The 20218-nt window shown below is 44.1% G+C and overlaps 1 protein-coding gene across 1 annotated transcript in view; it reads left to right on the plus strand.

Moving 5' to 3' along the window:
* Positions 1-16612, plus strand: part of raly (RALY heterogeneous nuclear ribonucleoprotein) — a 65977-nt gene extending 49365 nt beyond the window's left edge. Inside the window, exons 3-8 of the mRNA XM_062544940.1 lie at positions 1118-1392; positions 6264-6336; positions 6719-6766; positions 9720-9877; positions 10814-10930; positions 16377-16612. Of these exons, the coding sequence (XP_062400924.1) occupies positions 1137-1392; positions 6264-6336; positions 6719-6766; positions 9720-9877; positions 10814-10930; positions 16377-16612 (888 nt within the window). The 5' untranslated portion in view covers positions 1118-1136. The remainder of the gene's footprint in view (positions 1-1117; positions 1393-6263; positions 6337-6718; positions 6767-9719; positions 9878-10813; positions 10931-16376) is intronic.
* The last annotated feature ends 3606 nt before the right edge of the window (positions 16613-20218 follow it).

Below are 20218 nucleotides of genomic sequence, written 5' to 3' on the forward strand. Positions count from 1 at the left end.
AAGGGAGCCACATGCACTCAAATGCATATTTCATAAGTGTTTTACAAGGATTTCAGGGTGCTTATAGTGTGAGCAACTGGCCAGCTGGTATCCAGCTGACCCAATAAGATAGGTTTTACAGATTTTTTCTTTTTTTCTTTTTTTTGAATGTGTGCTTCGCTATTCCGCTTGGCAATCATCCAAAGGTCACTCTTGATGGAAGTTGAGATTGATAAGCATACTGTAGGCTCTATGCCCGCTAACAGTACCACGGAATTTTAGAGGAATAAAATGTGATGCATCTTATGTTGCAAATGTTAAATCTGAGATATCACAATTTCAAAGAAAATGTTTCAGAACAATGAGATAGATCTTGTTTTTATACTTTTGGCATTGGCTGTAAAACAACATTTTGTTGTTAAGATAATGCTAATTTCTCTGGATTGGCTGAATCTAATTGAACAAATGACCCCTTATTTTAGAAAATAGTACCTGTGGACGTTGAGTGTCTAATAAAGCAATTTTTTCCTGTTTTTCCCATCTGGACTCATTCTCCAATATGTCCCATGTATTCATCAATATTTTATTATATTCGTAGTAAGGAGCATTTATCAGATAGTGAATAAGGCCAAGATGATCCATCGCTTTTGTTTGCTCCTGGGTCCTCTGCCTCATATGGTGTTTGGAGTGGAAAGACAAACAGTGGCATTGGGTACTTGGGTCACTCCAGAGAGCATGGAGCGAATCCAAAGCCAGTTAAGGGTCCTTGAATCAGGGAGGGATTCAGTGAAAGAGTACACAGTCCTGTGACAAGGCTTAGTCATGCGGCCGCGAAATGTCCTTCACTTGAAGTAGAGGATGCCTGAATTGAATCAATCTCTTAAGCAATTCGTAGGAGTACGACCATTATTAAATCCTTAATGAGGGTCATTATCATAATTGGGTGATCTGGTGAGCCTGTGCTGTTCAAGGTTTTGTCTCCTGCACCTTTGAGAAGACGTGCTGGTCCACTCAGGAATGTTGATGGGTTCTTTGTAACACCAAGGGTGGGCGACCGAAGGCAATTGAATCTGGAATGAAAGCTGTCAGATACTCAGATTTAAAGCGTTTGTATTCAATAGGTTTCTCTCTTTTGCAGGTATCTTCACTGAGCCAAGATGTCTCTGAAGGTGTCGACGAGCAATATCACCAACAAGAACGATCCCAAGTCCATCAACTCCCGCGTCTTCATAGGCAACCTGAACACCGCCGTGGTCAAGAAGTCCGACGTCGAGACCATCTTCTCCAAATACGGCCGCGTGCTCGGCTGCTCCGTGCACAAGGGCTACGCGTTCGTGCAGTACGCCGGCGAAAGACACGCCCGCGGCGCAGTCATCGGCGAAAACGGACGCGTGCTCGCCGGACAGACTCTGGGTGAGCTGTCAATCACCGTCTCCTTTCATCTTTTCACCAGTTCAGTTCATCAGGGTTTTTTTCTCCTCTCCTTTCCTCTCTCATGTCTTTGAAGAAAATGTGACAGCGTCAGACCTGTCTGAGACTGAACGTGATTAGATTTGAAAGATGTTGGATGTCAGCTCTAAGCGAGGTTCTAGGCTATGAAAAGAGGAAACATGTTTGACAGTTACATTTATGCATTTGTGACAACTAACATCCGTATAAGCAATTACTCTCTTTCTGTCTCTCTCTCTCTCTCTCTCTCTCTCTCTCTCTCTCTCTCCCTCTCTCTCTCTCTCTCTCTCTGTCACACTCACACACTCTCTCTCTTTCTGTCTGTAGTGGGAAGGAGTCTGGACTATGGCAGGCCTTGTGGGCCATGAGAATCAAAGCACCTGTGCTTGTCCAGGAGCTTATCGGCTCTTTGAAGAGTGGGTTAGCACCAAAGCGCAGATCCCTTCTCAGATATTAACCTCCTAGCCCTTTTTCTTTGAGATTAACATGCTGCCAGGTGCCCTGGGAAAAAAAAAAAAGAATTCACAGTTTGAATCGTTTAGAAGGCCTGCAGTTAGCCCAGTGACAGCTCCCCGTTGCTATCTCTGTGCTATATGGCCACTCTGAACCGAGGCCAAGTCAGACGAAAGGTAGTCGTTAAAAAAACTGTCACAGGGAGATTTCTGTGAAACCAGAAGGCAAGTGAGAGAGAGATGGAGAGAGGAAGAGAGGAAGAGAGAGAGAAGAGAGTGACAGAGAGAGAGAGCGGGTGGTGGGGGCTCAGGAGTCGTTTAGTAATGGGAGGGTGGCTGGTTTGAGCCCATCTCAAAATGTCCTTGAGCAAGACCCTGAACCCCAAAGTGCTCCCGATGCGTTCGCTGGTGCCTGCCTGGCGTGGCAGCCTCCGACATCAGTGCCTGAATAGGTGAATGTGAGGCATTACTGAGTGCTTTGAGTGCCCGGGGGAAGAACAGCACAATATCAATGCTGTCCATTTGCCTTCAAGGAGTTGGCGGGAGAGGCCAGGTGCATTCGCTGCAGGTGGGCCCTGCTCTTTTCTGAGGCCCTGCACAGCGGACCTCAATACCCTCAGACATGCCCGGCACTGGTGCACCTCCTCAGCTCTCCCATGGCTAACTAGCCGCAGCTCTCCCCAACCAAGCCTGGCCTCACTTCGGCCTACTCATCCCTTCCTGCGCTGACACACAAACACACACATGCACATACACACGCACATACACACTGTACACAACAACACACACATGCACATACACACTGTACACAACAACACACACATGCACATACAGTACACACGCACATACACACTGTACACAAACACACACACACACACACACACACACACACACACACACACACACACACACACACACACACACACACACACACACACATATTCCCGATCACTTCCCCAGAGCCCAGCAGGCCTGACATGCTGGTCAGGATGATGCAGGGTCACTGCTCCTCTGGTCTGTCCATCTCTACTCCCTATCTATCTCTCTGTCCATCCTGACCACTTCCACATTTAGCCTGAGGACTGTCTGTGTGTAATGGATTTTTCAGTCTCGCTCCTATGAAGATCTTGTCCAACTCGCAAAATATGTTGCAATGTTTTGCCCTGCTCTTGAACACAAAACCAAGACGTCCGCAGGTGGAGGGTTTTTTTTTCCACCCAATTCCTTGGTCCTGCACTCCACTGCACTCTTTATTTATATGTTAGAACCTGTGGAGCAGCAGTACTCACCAATTGTTGCCACATATACTGTAGACATCAGCCCCTCAGCAGCACTAATAGTGCTGGTTTGGAACAGAGCAAACGTTAAGTGTGTGTTGTGTCTAATATGAAACGATGACAACAACAGCCTGGTGCAGGGTAGGGTGCAATGGGGAGGAATCAGCAGTTGGCTGCCATGAGGGGGCGTGAGAGTGGGAGAGGTGGGACGCCTCATCAGCGTGATGGATCAAAGCCGCCGCTTGAGGAGGAAACTTTCTTTACGGCTCCAGCAGAAGTTTGTTGTGAACAGCGCCTGGAAATGTGTGTCAGGAGGGGGGCTATTGGAGTGGGATGTGTGCAGGGCGGGATCTGTGCCTGTAATGTTTTGGGCTTTGTTTTTGTCCTGCGCGCCTTATTATTCTGAGGACACACAGCAGGTCTCCCCTGCTTCCCCTCGGACGTGACGTGTGTGTGTGTTTGTGTGTGTGTGTGTGTGTGTGTGTGTGTGTGTGTGTGCGTGTGTGTGTGTGTGTGTGCCATGGTTCTGCACAACCTGCAGTGGGTGGGACCGGAGAGGGGAGCCTGGAGCCAGCCATGTGCAGGGGTTATTTAGTGGCAAACCCGCATTCGAAAGCCTTGATTGTGGGCACACTGCCCTCTGCTGGAGATAATAGTGGATTGCATCCATCAAAAGGTCTCCAGGAGGCTTGGCTCACAGGCTTAGTTCACACTGGCAGTCGAAATCGGATGTCTTGCATATCCGATCAGAACCTGATCTTTCTGACTGACTGTTCTCATTGCATATTGCAAGTGATCACATCCGATCACATCCGATCTTGGCGTGCAATGCTCAGATCCGATATAAATTACACACACCTGGATTCATTAGGTAGAGTTGTACACAACCAAGTCGTCATGGATGAAAGTGGATTTATTTTTTATATTTTCCAACTTATTATGCGTAGCCGCGGCGCAAATACCTCGTCACCCTCAACAAAAATTATGACTTGAGTCTGACGTTGGTTTTTGTTTTGCTGGTAGCCCTGGCGCACGCGCTGAATCAATCAATCAATCAATCACTTCCGTCACTCAGAATTACGTTGCAATTGTTTGTCGCAGTGCAAATGACGAAAAGGGCACGGTGAAATCCTATTCAAGTGGTTTGACTGTTCAGATTGAGTTATATCCGATAGTAAGTGATATTGAAACCACCTCCGTATGTGGTGCGAATCAGCATTGGAAAAATCGCATTTCATGCGGTTTTGTGCCGTTCAGACTACCCAAAACTCAAGCTAGATACAATCCAGATAAGCAAAAAATCGACTGCCAGTGTGAACTAAGCCTTTATAGACCTCTGACGTTCGCCTATAAAAAGGATCCAAAGCTGCCATCTTTGCCCATATAAGGAGATCCGGGAGTTAATTGAAGCTAACTGCCTATGGCAAGTTGCATGGTAAGTTAGCTCTGGGGTAGCAAAGATCAAAGTGTGCCGTCTTCACCTAGCCTATAAGATCACAGTATCCAATAGACGGCAGTGGACAAAACTGTGCAGTGAAAAACGTCTGCATATCCAATGTCATCATTCCCGCGAGAGTTTAACAGGTGCGATAATTGAAAATCCCCATGTTATTTTCCCATAGAAAAAATCTCAAGATACCGGATCTCCTTATTTGGGCAAAGATGGTGGCTTTTTTGTAGGCGAACTTCAGAGGTCTATGAGTGCCTTCATGATCATGACTGAAATGCTTCTACAACATGGAAGTCGGAGAGATGAGTCACCTCCGTTGAGATGACTACTGGATGTGATGTTTGGTATTGGTCTGAGCCAGAATGATTGGGGAGAAAGAAAGGGGAACGCTTTCCTAGGTCAATCATGTTTGTTTGGTAGAACTATTTTGACATTTTTATTGTTAAGAGGATGACCCCTACAGGGAGCTAATCAAAATGAGCATCTAGGTCATCAAAGAAAGCACTCCTGTATGAAAAATAAAAAGCCTGGCTACATGCCATTACATGCTTATTTTTAATCCAGGAGTGTCTCCAGAATTATTGGGTTTGGTCCACCGCTGTCGTATTCCTTTAACTTTTCTCCAGTTGTTTGTGTTCATCACATCCACCCTCCTCACCACTGTCACTTGTAATTACCTCCACCCATGAGGTAGACAAGATGTTCAAAATGGCTTGTCTGTGTGTTTGCCTGTTTGTTTATAAGTATTGCACAAAAAGCCTTAAGACCCCATTATCATATAATTTAATGGAAAAGTGTAACATTGACTAATACACATACTGCTTAAAGCTGGTAACAGACCATTGCAATATTCAGCATCTGGCCTTGGCCAAGGTCTGCCTACTTCAGTTTAATCCACTCTATTTTAGAATTATCTTATTGTTTCATACGCCATTTTACAACATTGTTATATATTAAAAATGAAAATGAATCTTCGGCTCAGCCTGAGCCTTACACTAATACTACTTTAGTCAACATCAATACTCCTGTTGTTTCAGCACCAACAGCATTTACAAAGGCACCTCTGAGAAAGAAGAGGCTCCAACTAGCCTTAAGGTTTACAGAAATAATTCAAGAAGAAAATGTATGAGATTCACTGGGTAAATGTGGCCATCGTATGTGTGTGTGTGTGTGTGTGTGTGTGTGTGTGTGTGTGTGTGTGTGTGTGTGTGTGTGTGTGTGTGTGTGTGTGTGTGTGTGTGTGTGTCAGTGTGTGTGTGTGTGTGTGTGTGTGTGTGTGTGTGTGTGCGTGTGTGCGTGCGTGCGTGCGTGCGTGCGTGCGTGCGTGTGTGCGTGTGTGTGTCCTCTTGCTCTGGAGTGGAGAGTTATGGTGTTTTGCTGTTTTGCTGAGACATTGCAAAGATGGGAAGGCTCACACACACACGCTCACACATCTAAGCTCAACTCAATTTGTGGTGGTCCATACTGACGAGGTGCAGTCCTGTTCATGCTGAGGCACTAAAACAATAGGCGCTGTCCATTCTGGTGCACGACCAGGAGATCGGATCACGCTGAACAGACATTTCTGTTGGCACAGCACCATGCAGGAATTTCAACTCAGAAACAGCCATTTAATAACTGTCCTTCTTTCTGCCCCCTCTGTCCTCTCCCTCACAGATATCAACATGGCAGGTGAGCCCAAACCAAACCGACCCAAAGGCCTGAAGAGGTCGGCTGCTGCTCTCTACAGGTGAGCAACTCATTTACAGAACCGTCACATTTGTATAAAACATCTGTAAGCAGTTCATAACGCAGTGGTCCACCACAACTACACTGAACAACTATCTGATGGTTTTGCATAAATAACTGATACAATCGGTCTACAGTCTATTTGTTTACAAATTCAGTGACATGATACATCAGCCAAAGCATTATCTCGGTTCTGAGATCAATAACAGAGGAGACTTTGCAAATGTTTAGTCAGCAACCTACAGTAAACAGACAGGATATGCTGTCATTTGGTAAATAATGTGACATCTCAGTTCATTAATATTTTTTTTCTGTTTGTTATTTGATCATGTGGTCAATTCATTGTGGATTTGTGTGTTGTGTGTCTGTGTTTTGTCTCTTAGTGGCTATGACTTTGACTATGATTACTACAGAGACGATTTCTATGACAGGTAAGTAGTACCCCATGTTCTCATATAGTTTTCTGCCATTTTCTTGGATAATAGCAGTGTTTTCAAACCACTACCAAGGGACTAAATGTGGATTTGCAATGACAGTTCAAAGAAACTTAACAAAAGCATTGTCTCTGTAATGAGGCAATCTGGAGTCAGATTAGTCTCAACCACAAATTTGGTAATGCTGTTGAACATGTCTTCGCCACTGGAGGAACTTCAAACCCAACCAAACACCCAAAAAAACATCCACAAATGAACACATTGGCCTACATACACACGCACACGCAATTGGAAAACTTCAGAGAGTAAAAGTCTGACCACATAATATTTGCTTAAACCTCCTATTAAACCAAGTCAAACTGTTCAGCCAGATACTGTAGATCAGCTAATTAGTGAAATTGCCTGTGTTTGGGGCACAGGTAGAATCAATACATGGTAGTGGGACACTTTTACTTTTGGAAAGCCGGATGTTTTCAACTATGCACACCTTTGTGTTGATGCAGCACAGGCTACATATTTCCACACCCATTCACATTCACTTCCACATCCACATTCAGTCACCAAATCCCTACTATCTAAGAGCCCCTTTTACGTGACCCAGAAAGGAGGAATCTGGCAGATCCCTGGCCCGGCTTGGCCCGGCATTTAAGTAGTTCTAGAGCCCCCTGTGGCTTCCCTCTGTGGGAAGCCTGTGTTCACAGCTGTTCGAACATAGTCTCCATATGAGGGACACCTTTAGCGAGGCCGCAGCCCGGTAGATTCAGCGTTCAACATGATGTCCGCGTCTGACTTACGGCCCTCTCAGGTGAAACTCGGACTTGGATTGATGTATGACTAGGGGAAGGATGCCCAGTTTAATTCCAGGCCATGCTTTCAAGTGATGTCCAAAGCCCAAGGTCCAGTGGGGAGGGAGGGGGGTGGGGAGGGGGGGGGGGGGTTGGAGAGGCTGGGCAGCAGCTGTACAGCTTGCTGGTTCCTGGACTGCACGGCGAACTGTGTCTTTAAAGACAGGAAAAGATTGCAGCTCACTCATGTCACACACACCTGCACACACGTTGACTCACTCAAACGCATGCGCACACAGACATGTACACACAAGAGTATAAGATGATTTAGTTTGACTTAACATCATCTCAAGCTCCTCTTCCATAGAACCATTAACTTTAGGCCGTGTAGTGGAGCATGCGATACATGTTTAAATACGAGATAAACAATAAATGAAGTCCTCAGACAAGAACAGAAAGGTTTTACATTAGTTCCCCTGCTGACACTATAGGTGTGTAAAGTATCAGCATGACTGCATGGTTCTCTATGGCCCAGAGGCCTACTGACACACAGGCTGAGGTGAAGCACGTATGCTTGGGGTGAACCAAAGAGGCACACATGGAAGGAATGAGAAACCTTAAAAGGCTTGGGAGATTTTCCAGACCCTCGATTTTCCTGTGTTCTTTTACGGATCTATCTCACCGTTCTGGCATGAATATATGCTGTCAAAGTTGAGTTTGTAATGTGCTTCTTCTGTGGAATGTGTAATTGAGATGTGCCATTTCTCACACTGCGCTCCTATGTTAGTAAGTCATTCAAATGAATCTTACGACTTGACAAGTTTGTTGAACCCCTGTACGGCACCCCTACTGTCAGTGCTATTGTCAAATAACTCCATGTGGGCTAGTTTTAAGCAATGCTAATATAAGGAAGAATTTCTATCAGGGTCCCCTGACAGTTGAGCACACTTGTTTGTTACCATTGTAAATGCTTGTACAGCGCCATTCATCTGTTGAGATTGAGTGCGTCTATTGCTGTGTCGATGCTACTCGCCACTTTTAACGGCTGAAATAAAAAGGTTGGGTAATAGAAATATATTGCCATGAAAATGAATTACATATTCACAATCAGACATTTGTTGTGGCTTGGCAGTCATTTTTGTAAGCATTGTCAAAGCCAGTAGGCATAACATTTGCTAACCTACTGTACCGGCTAAACCATTTGAACAACTTGGATGACATAAATTGAGGAATCTGCAACTTTTCACAATCATTTATTGTCATTGTTTGTAGGTTTGCACAACAATGCACACCACTGTCTGGCTAACCACGTACGGGCCTATTAGTGGTGGATTTAGAGGGTTTTAATATCCATACCTGCTAGCCAAACTTGTTTATTTCTATCACGAGAGATGCAACTCAGAGTGCAGCAGAATTGTTGTTCGTCCTGTTAAGAGTTTAAATGCCATCCTCATCATTTTGGAAATTGTTTTAAGGTAAACTTTAACATAAATGTGTTCTTAATGAGAGTTTGTGCATGTGTTGATATTCCCCATTGTATGAACAGGAAACAGCAGACCTTAGCCTGGTATTTTATAGGAAATTGCATAATGACAGATGACATAAACTATTACAAATAGACAGCTTTTATGCACGCATGTGAGACTAGGCTACATACTGCAAACGCATAAAAAAAACTGAGAAGGAAGCAAGGTCCTGGATTCGCTTTTCAATGTAGATTACTTCCAAATACTGTGTCCATTCATCATTTCTCACAGGGTCCCATACGTGCTTCAATGCATTTCAGTGGCCAAGTATTTGAGTTTGATTTGGAAAGGCTTCTGAAGGAATCTACAAACTATTAAATAACAATTTGTTCATGACTCATACACGATTATCACGGACCTACATCTTATATTTATAGATAATGGCATGCAGAATCGAGCTCAAATTAAGATATGTGTTTGTGTGTGTGTGTGTGTGTGTGTGTCTATGTGTCCTTTTCTTTGTCATGATGTGCTCAGTGTGTTAGGTGAGCATGCTTTCAATCAGATGGTGGATTAGATATAGTCTGTTCCCATGTGTAAACAGATTAGATGTGGTAAGACTGTTCCTCAGTGCAAACAGAGTCCATGTGTGAACGGAGGCCTAGCCGCGTGTCTTATTCTCCTCTCCTCCTTCTGCAGGCTGTTTGAGTATCGAGGTCGAGTGTCCCCGGTGCCCCGTGTGGTGCCAGTCAAGCGCCCCCGTGTGGCCATGCCTCTGGTGCGCAGGGTCAAGGCTCTGCCCGTCAAACTACTGGCCAGGTCCTCCATGCTGCCCGGTACTTCCATTAAACAGAGACGTAAGCTCTCTTCTCTTCTCCCCTCTTCTCTTCTCTTCTCCTTTCTTTCATTCTCTTCCCATCCCTTCCTCTCCCTTCTCTTCTCTTCCTTTGTCATCCCCTCTTTTGTTCTCTTATTTGAAATTAAACAGCTGCACGTTCCCTTCCATTCCCTTCTCATTTCCTCTCCTCTGTTCTTCTTTCTTCTCAGGATATAAGTTCTCTTCCCTTCTCTCATCTCTTTTCTTCTTTTCTCTTTCCCATTATAAGTGTAAGCGCTGTTCTCTTCAACTCTTCTATTTCCCCTCCCTGCTCCCCCTCTCTTCTCCATTAAACACAGGCATACTTTCTCTTCTCTTCCCCTCTATTCTCCTCCTCTCCTCTCCTCTCTTCTCCACCCCCCCTCCTCTCTCCTGCGCTTCTCTAGGCTATTGATCATTTCCTATTCAGTTGTACTCTTATTCCTCTGTTGATTCACTCTGCTGCATTTTGATCGATTACTCTTGTAGACAGTTCAATGCCCTATGTAACGGGGTTGTCATATACTCAATATAATTCAATTGCAACTCCCTGTTCCACCTGTACAACACCATTAACATTGTCTCAAGGTGCTTCACTGAAACAAAAGGATAAACACCCTCTCCCTGCCCTCATTCCCTGAACATAGGCCGAGATACTACTGGGAAGAAAAAGCTCTTAAACTTTTAAAGGCAAGAAACAAACTTAACAAGGCTCTAGGAAATTAACCCTTTTAAAGAAATAGATGGAAAACATGCTCAAAGTTTGGTAGTTGTTCAGTTGCATATACATGTGGGACTTACACAGGAATAAGCTTGATATGATAAATTATGCATTAAGTCTGAATAACTCTGTCCCTATCTTTCTTTGTGTGTGTGTGTGTGTGTGTGTGTGTGTGTGTGTGGCGCTATGATGGATGTGATTCTTATGGCCTCTCAGCAGTGAAATCCAATGAGCTGCAGGCCATCAAGTCCGAGCTCACACAGATCAAGTCCAACATTGATGCTCTGCTTGGCCGACTGGAAGAAATCACAGAGGACAAATACACAAGCACAGGTAGCATTCACTCTCTGTCTTTCACACTACACCACACACTAACAATCTCTCACACACACACACACACACACACACACACACACACACACACATGGTGGTGACATTTACACATCAACTTACACAGGATAGAGTCCTCTTAAAGCACTGTTTCGAAGCGAAAACAACTGAGGGTCTATTTTCAGAAGCTAATCTTACACCTACAGTAACAAGGTGTCATGGCCACCTTGAAGAAAAGGCTAAAAGTCGATTAACGCATGCAGCGCAAACAGCGTAAACCACAGTCAATGAACGCGAGAGGAGAGAAGCCAACTCTCCTCTAACAAGTCGATTAACAGAAGCAGCGCAAAACCACAGTCAATGAATGCGAAAGGAGAGCAGCCAACTTGTGGTTTGCGCTGCATTCGTTAAACGACTTGTTAACCTTACTTGAAGTTGCTCACGACAGGAAGACAGCTAGCCTAAAAACACACTCTTCATAAAATAGCATTTATAACCTTTTGAAACACTTACAATGTTCACAATACGATTTCGATTTGTCTAAGGACAACCTCACTGCACTAACACAAAAATGTCATTCTATTTTGTGGTGTGAAATAGTTTGTTTTGTGTGTGCCCGGTTCGCGTTGCAATGAACGTACTGTAATTATGCTCTCAATTTGACAGTTTGAACCTGCTAGCTTCTTTAAATAGACCCTAGCTTGTTTTTCGCTCTGGAACATTCCTTTAAAATGTTTTTCTGCGTTCCTGTGCAGTGGTTCAAAACATGCTCTCTACTTCTCCCCCAGGAATACATCATCCTCACTACATCCACTTTAACCTACATCCATCTTAACCATCTACTGCTTTCACCTGAACACTCATCATCAGTCCTCCACCTTCCCTCCATTCAGCCCTCCACCATGTCCCTATAACCCTCAGCCTCTGAGCGTGCACGCTCCCACCTCCCCCACACCCTCCTCAGCGCATGCGCCCAGCAGAGGGCATAGTCTCCCAGAGTCGCAGCGTGCGCTGCCAAACAGAGGAGACAGAGGGGCCAGACAGACCCGCTCAGTCGTCGCTGCTTCAGCCGTCTCGGCACATCAAGCACAGCCCTCCCCCATCCCCCCACCAGAGTAAACGCAGGCCAGACGCTCGTTGCTCTCGCGCACCGGTCCGGCTCTAGTCTGTCTGGGCCGAGCACACGCACGCCTACTGCAAGCAGGGCTGCTGTGCTGTGCTGTGAGAGGAGAGGAGTCAGGGGGAGATAAAGGCTGAAGATCCACTCCCACTGGCCTGCATCTGTAAATAACCTCGTCGTGCCGTCACACGGGGGCCCCACACAGAGAGGTGGCTGATGAGGAGGCAGCTCCCACAGACACACAGCTGTGCTGGAGAAGTGCTCTCTCACTATAGGGGAGTTTCCACTACCGGACCTGGAGCTTGATTTGTACGAGAGCGGGAACGTTTATCATGCGTGTCGACGTATATCATGCTGTGAATTTGGTCACGTCTGACACACATCACCAGTCTTGCTGACCACTTTAAGCAGTCTCAGTCTTGTCTCAGAATCAACTCTTGTTTTGGTAATGATTGAACGCAGCGGTCCCATGAGTTTTTATTTTTTATTTTTTTTAAGACCAGGCAAGAGCACTCATCGTAAAGCTTTAAGATAACGCAGTACTATGATTGGTTGTATAATCTCCTTCACATGTAGAGATGCGTCTAATTTGAGCACACACACAGACGTAGACACGTTAATGCTCGTAAGGACCTGCACTACTCCCTCAGAGATAGTTACTCAGGTCTTGCAGACTGAGTGCTCACGCTTACAACTTAAAATGTCAAGGAACATAAATATTTGCTTTTCCTATAGCTGCAGTCTTCCACTTCGCTAGCGCTTCACACAAGGCATCCATCCCCGGCAGAGGCCATCCGGGGGCAGCCATGATTTGTGAACTGCTCTTACACATGTTCCAGGTTTCAATAATTTGGCTTGGCGGCGGCAAGACTCGGCTCTCCACTCCTCGGTGGAGATTGGTCCCCGTGGTGTGCTTCCCGGGGTGGAATGTGAGAGCTGGATGTGGAGTTGATGTCATTGAGCAATGGGTCTCCTCAGAGCCCTGCAGAGAGTTGTCACATTTGTTTAGTGGAAGCAGCGCTATTTAAGATCTGCCAGCAGAGCCACTTGCTAAATGGCAGACTCTCATCACCTGGTTGGTGAGATGGCTTCAGATCCGGACGAGAACTTGTTCGCCGTGTGTGCTCTTGGAGAAATACAGGGTGGTGTGTAATGTTGGAAGTGTTATGATGTGGCATGAAGAAATCTGGACATACTTTAGAGGATGTCATAACTCGGCCTTGTGTTTGACGTTAAGCAAAAGCCTACCAGGGAAAGAGATCAGCACCTCAGGGCGATTCATTTATGTGTTGTTGGGTCATTCTATGAAACGGGTGCCATTTGTGTCCAAAACATTTGATGAGATGCATAAGGTGCAAAGTATAGCCAAGGGTATGTTTCTAAAGCCTACAGCTAATAATTCAAGGGTGTTGTTAACGTGATGTACAAGAAAATACTGTTCTTAAACAGTATCATACTATTTTCAACCATTTTCACAAGTGCATGGCCATTTGGCCGACATGACATTTACATCTAAAATATAATGACATAAATGTTATTGCCTATTCTTACGTTGTGAATTAAGTATATTTTCCTGATGACATTAGACATATACAGTATATTTAGAATAAAATCATATTTTTTGGTAAACATTTTGAAATAATGTCTGCCTGTAGAGCACCCACAATGCTAAGCAGAAATATTCTGACATTCTTGTACACTGTTTATTTGTTGTTTTTTCATTACTATGAGGGGGTCCGTCAAGCTTAATCCAATCACTCCGTCACACAAATTAGACAGGAATAACTGTTTTTCATCATAGCTTTATCATTGCTAACTAAGAAAATTACATTTCTATTTGAAGGCATGTATAACTTGACCGTTACGTTACTGGATAACTAGAGCCATTTTATCATGAAATGTACCACCTTGTTAGTCTGGTTTTCACCACTAAGCTCAATCTTTTAAGATTGAACATTAGTCTGGCGAGGCTACGCTTTGTTTCTACTGCACTTCGTGTCGGCCAATAGCGTGCCAGGACTAGAGTATGGCCGTTTCTGATTGGAGCCAAAGATTCTGGCACTAAACAGTGAAAATAGATCTGCTGGTATCCAGCCTGAGCTGCCAGGCGAAATTCAAATTCCCCGGAAGTTCAGGCAGGGTTCACCCAGCCAACCACCCTGTCACATTTATTATGTTTCCAATCCATTCCATTCAAATATATGCCAGAGGTGGCCAACATGTTTTGGAGGGTGGTCATGTCTTTAATGTTGTGGATAAATTGAAAAGAAGTTTACTTCTAATGAAAATCTTTAACATTTCATAATGGAAAAGGCAACCGTTTCATGAAATGACCTTGGTACCATATAGCACATGCCAATTTTCTTTTCTTCTCTTTATTTTTTGGGGCACATTTTCTATTGTTTTGTTTCACTGGAGCAATCTCCCTGTCTAACTTTTAGGAGCTGTCAAAAGACAAAAGGGAAGGTTCCAGTCTCATTTTAGTCTTGTTATGATTATCATCATGTTTGACGCCATTGTAAAACCCAACGCAACCCTTCATGTTGACCGCACTTCATTCTATATGATTGTTGAGGCGGATTGATACAAAAGTTGCTGTGTCTCAACATTGCTTGGCAACCGTTCTGATAGAAGAGATATATTTCTTAGCGGAAGAATGATTATCTTTGAAAAAAGAAAGCCCAAACATTTTCTTGTTGCTGTGCTTTTATTTTGTAAAATCTTTGCCAGGTACATAGAGTAACTGTTTTAGAAAAGCAATAAGCCCTGTGAGGCAATTGGTCCATGTTGTGCCTAACAACCTACGGCCTTTTGGGGTTTATTGCTTAAGTATCCCACAGACAGGCCTGTTTGGCATCGCACCACCTTTCACAGTTAATCCACTGACAGGAAAGTGTAATGATCCATGATTCCATTTCCCTGATCTCATTATTGACACAGATGAATGGAAATGGAGAGCAGTGCTGGACCAGGGATATACTGTATCTTATTCATGTGTACTCCTCAGTGGATTCCACAGAGCGCTTGCCTCTGGAGACAATGATGCTCCTTTCCAAATCACCAAATAAACAGGATCGAATTACAATTGCTTATCTGACATGGGTTAGGCTTATGATGACAGATAGAGCAGTGCATTCAACACAACTAGTGGCTGCGCACTGATGGCGACAGGGTTAAACAGACACTGTATGAACATGTATTTTCTTTGGAATTGAGTAACCAACTGCATTTAACGTTTAATGCACCAATTTTAGTTTAATTTCACTGCTGGTTATACTGCTTGGAAGTCGTAAGTCAGTAAAGCCCTTTCAGATCCACTCGCAACCTCAGTGGAGATTTGAGAGGCAGTCGGGTGTTAACTCAGCTAGCGGAGCAGTTGTTGAGTTCACTTCAGTGCATCAATACAAACTCACCTGCATGTGTACCTACCTTAAAGGGACACTTCACCGATTAGCATTAAGCTTTGTATCTTTAGAAAACCGGTCATGTTTTTGAATGATCGTGCATCAGAAATACGGAAATCATCAATTTGCATCATTGAAAGCAGGAAGTCCTATTCATGGGTTTCTTTGACATCCGTATTTCTTCCATCTCAAGGCAAACTGAGGGAATGATGCAAGACCATTCAAAAACATGACTGGTTTTCTAAAGATACAAAGCTTAATGCTAATCAGTGAAGTGTCCCTTTAATATCATTAGGGACCAGCCAGGCTTATGGCTACCGTACTGTATGTTTTGGGACTAACCTCCAGTCTCCTTACTCTGGAGGTTTGATTTTGATTCCCACTCTGTCATCACATCTACTAATATCTTCTCATTGGCTAAGGTTTTACTTATGGGTCATCGCTGTGGTGGTGGGGCTTTATTTTTGTCTTTTTATCTGTCTGCAAGCAGCATTATGCAAAAGCAGCCAGTCGGATATTCTTTAGAACATTTTGGAGCAGATGTGATCCTCAGGGGACCTTGAATTTAGTTTCACTTTCACTATTATTGTGAGATTTGCCATTAGGCCTTGGTGGTGGGCTGTAAGTGCCCTTATAGTTAACAGTTACAGTCAACAGGTCTTGGATTATTGGAATGAACATATATAATTTCTCTTGTGTTTATTTCTTGCCTGAATATGATTGATATGTCACTTTAAGCTGGATATTAGTTGTATGTATTAGCAGAAAGAACACATGATCAAGTTTCACTTGTATACATCTGTGGTAAAGATGTCAAATGATTGAATGTATTGTATATGCATGGTTGGTGTGTGTGTGTGTGTGTGTGTGTGCGTGTGCGTGTGTGTGTGTGTGTGTGTGTGTGTGTGTGTGTGTGTGTGTGTAGAACTGAGGAAGGAGGACTGTAAGAGCGAGGTCTCTCAGGATGACTCGGGTTCAGAAGCGGAAGAGCTCGCAGACGACGACCAGGCCAGCGAGGTGGAGGAGGGAGAGGAGGGCACACAGGACGAATGTGACGACGACATGGTGAGGGAGCAGAGAGGGCTGAACTGCAGGCAGGCAGCCAGAGGGGATGAGAGGCAACACCAAGCTCCAAAAGGCTCTAGAATGGCCTGCCTCTGATGTGCATGTAAAGTGAATTCTGTCCCATGCCTGTCCCATGCTGAAACATATATGTTTATGTCTGCCAACAGGAAAGCAACCATTTATCAGAAATGGAATCCATCCTGCAATAAAAGGCAAGTTTCCACGTCACAATAGCTCAGATGACGTACTGTACGTGTGTGTGTGTGTCTGCCTGTCTGTCTGTCTGTACATGTGTGTGTGTATGGCTTTTGGGGGGAACTTTCCAGGAATCAGTCAAATGAATAAATGCCTTTCTGAACCCCCTATAAACTTCAGCATTGACATTTTAGAAGAAAGAAGATTTGACCTTTTGAAAAGTCGTGGCTGCATGAGTGTGTTACTATGGCAGCTAAATGCTTTATTTATCACTATACGTAGGTTTTTTTTTTTTTTTTACCAATTTTATGGCATAGGCCTACACTAGAATTCTTTTGGATAAGATAAAACACTGCTTTAAGAATAAAAGTAAATCAATTGTCAAGTTCAAAAGTAAAATACCAAATCCTGGATTTAGAAATAGAGACTGTAGAGCAAATGGCCTCGTCAGTTTGGCTCATGAGGTCTCTGCTTGTCTGCGCTATTCTCCTACTCTTATCTCCTCTGCAGTCAAACTTCTTAGGCACTGCAGAAAATTTGGCTGTGTCAAATCTGACCGTCACACCTAGAGTTTATGAAAATGAGGGAAAATGAGGGAGATCAGGGTCTAATCTGCTTTTAAGACGCAGGGGCTTTGCTTCAGCCGCCTGTGAGCCTCCCAGGGCAATGGGGATAAAGTGGGGGCTCTCTCAAGACAAACAAGCACTCAGTGTCACCGAGTCTGTTTCTCATTCCTCCCTGATCCCTTGCGTTGTTTGTGGAACTGGCCAGTGTTATTCCGACCACTTGCCATGGCTAATCACCTAGATTGCACCAAATAGCCACCACTACTGAGGGGGGAAAAGTTTTAAAAAGAAATAACATTGTTATCTCAAATATACACAACCAGCTTTGATAGTTCAACTGTCCAGTCCCAGGCCCAAGTGTGTGATGGGCCTCTCTTGGTTCTGCTTGTTCGCTAATAACTTGTATTGCAAGCAGGAACACAGAGACAGCTGCAGTGACACCTTATTTCTCGTATTAGCCGTTGTGTCTTCATGGCCTGTGTCTTTTAAAAAGCATGGCATGATGTACACAAGGACTTGCACACTCTGTAAGAAGCATTCTGCATGTTGGAGGGGCACACAGGGACGGGTTTGACGGGTATTTACTGTAGCAGACACTTCAGGAATTGAATCCGGGTCAATTGATTTTCAGGCAATGATGTTACCACTGCTCCACCAAGCCCATTGCATGCTCATTTCAGTCAGGACCACTTTGTCAATACAAATATTTTGATCTACTATTGCATGAAATACTTTCTTGGCGGTATGTTCTGTTCTGGGGGCCCCCTGCCCTTCCATGTTCAAACATGGAAAGGCCAAGGCAGGGAGAGCAGCAATAACCCTCCCATGGGGTACAGAACAGAACAAACATTAAAGGGTCACTGCACCCTAAAATAGGTTTTTTGAGCTGTTGATTGATTGAAAATACTCATAAGTGGTGAACTGTACTATTACAAGGGTTAATATTGACAAAAATCTTGACATTTCGTCTGATTTTGTATTGGAGATATTGCTCTCCGGGCATACTCCAGTTTGAAACATGCCATGGCATGTTGGTCCAAAACACTATTGGAATGCTGACGTTGTCCTGCACTTCTAGTCCAACACTACATCACCGGGTCGTTACAAATTAGGACTGAAACGCCCCAACACCTGCTACCCTGATTAGCCTACCTGTGATAAACCATTGTCTGCAGCACTCATTCCCAGATGGACACGAAATCACCATGGTTGATTGGTTGCAACAGTGCTGCACTCCCTCTCCAAATTTCACCCATTTTGAAAGCCTTTTTCAGAAATGTGAATTGGGTGGAGTTATGGGGTGAAGTAACTCTTTAATGACACATCATTGATAAGTCAGAAGTATGAGGGGGTTAAGGGGAGGAGGTGGGTGGCAAAGTTGCAGAAAAAGCAGATGGCAGCAGATTGGCGAAGGTATAGTTTAAATAAGCGCTCTGAAAGATCTCCGCCAATGAAAGCAGGGCCTTGGCCGGCTGGCATTCAGCTGGCAATCAGCTGGCAATCAGCTGAGCGATCAGATTGACAGTCAGCTGAGCCATCCAGGGAAGCTAGCGAGACTCTGTGACCTGCCTGAACTAACACTGTGTGGAAGAGAAATTGGGAATGTTGTCCACTGAGCAACTGATTATGTCCCTGATTCCAAAAAGATAGATCCAGAAAGATCTATTTTGTGATGAAAATGTTCAGCCTTTTTGAAGTATATGTAAACCAAATTGCACATTTGAAGTTTGCAGAGGATAAACTTCCAGAAGCAAAGGAAAGCAGTATTACAAGTAAAGATCTTTACAAAGATTAATACGGCATGAACCCTCTCTGTTACAAGAAGGGAAGCCTGCAGAAATTAATGATACGGTACACACACACACATACACACACACACACACACACACACACCATCAGTTTCTCATCAATCTATGCTCCACAACAACTAAGGAGAAACATGTTTTTTTGTGATGTATTATTAATTTATTAAAGATTTAATCCTGCAATATTCCATATACTGTACATCTACATAAGTACTCAGATCCTTCACTAAGTACTTCAAGGTTAAAGTTCCCTTGGCAGCAATGCTTCTTTTTGGGAATGATCCTTGATCCATGTTTGGCACTCTTTTCATTTGGAAGTGTCTCCCATTCCTCTTGGCAGAATTTTTCAGTGATTGAAAGGAGTGTCAGTGCACATGCATTTTCAGATGTTTCCAGAGATGCTCTATTGGGTTCAGGCTCTCCAGACTCTCACAGAATTGTCCCAAAGTCACTCTGTCTGATTGGTGGAGCTCTGCACTGATGATTGTCCCTTTAAAAGGTTCATCTCCATGAAGAAACACATTGACCACTCGGTTCTTGGTTGTCTGTCTTACTAAGGCCCTTAATTCCCGATTGCTCACCTTGGCTAGGGAAAGGCTATTAGTCATTACAAATCTCTTGCATTTGAGAATAATGGAGTGCCATTTGGAGTGACTGCTCTCGGGTAATCTCAGTGCTGCTGAAATGTTCCTTTATCCTTCCCCAGATCTGTCTCTCAGATCTACAGATAGTTACCTGAATCTCAATGAATTTGTTTTCTCTCTGACATACAGTATACCACCAATGTGAGACCTTATACAAGAGTGTATACTTCTAATGTGCAATGAATTTACTTAGGCACAGGTAAACTATAAACAAGTTTTAGAAGCATCGCACCACTGATAGACAAAGGATGCTCCAGAGATCTTGTTCAAATGAACTCTGCGCATCAATCCTGATCATCTGCTGTGCAGGTGCTTCTCAGTAGGACCAGGAGAATCACATAGGAAGGAGACTGGAGCACACTGATCTCACTTGCAGTCTTTTATTGGTTTCGACACTGTGTCTTCTTCAGAGTCATCAGAGATATCTTATTTGTTGTCTGATTGTTGTGTGACAACTGATGAGGAAAAACAATGATTGAATCCATTTGGACT

The sequence above is a fragment of the Sardina pilchardus genome, chromosome 9 (genome assembly GCF_963854185.1).
Source record: "Sardina pilchardus chromosome 9, fSarPil1.1, whole genome shotgun sequence".
NCBI lineage: Eukaryota > Metazoa > Chordata > Actinopteri > Clupeiformes > Clupeidae > Sardina > Sardina pilchardus.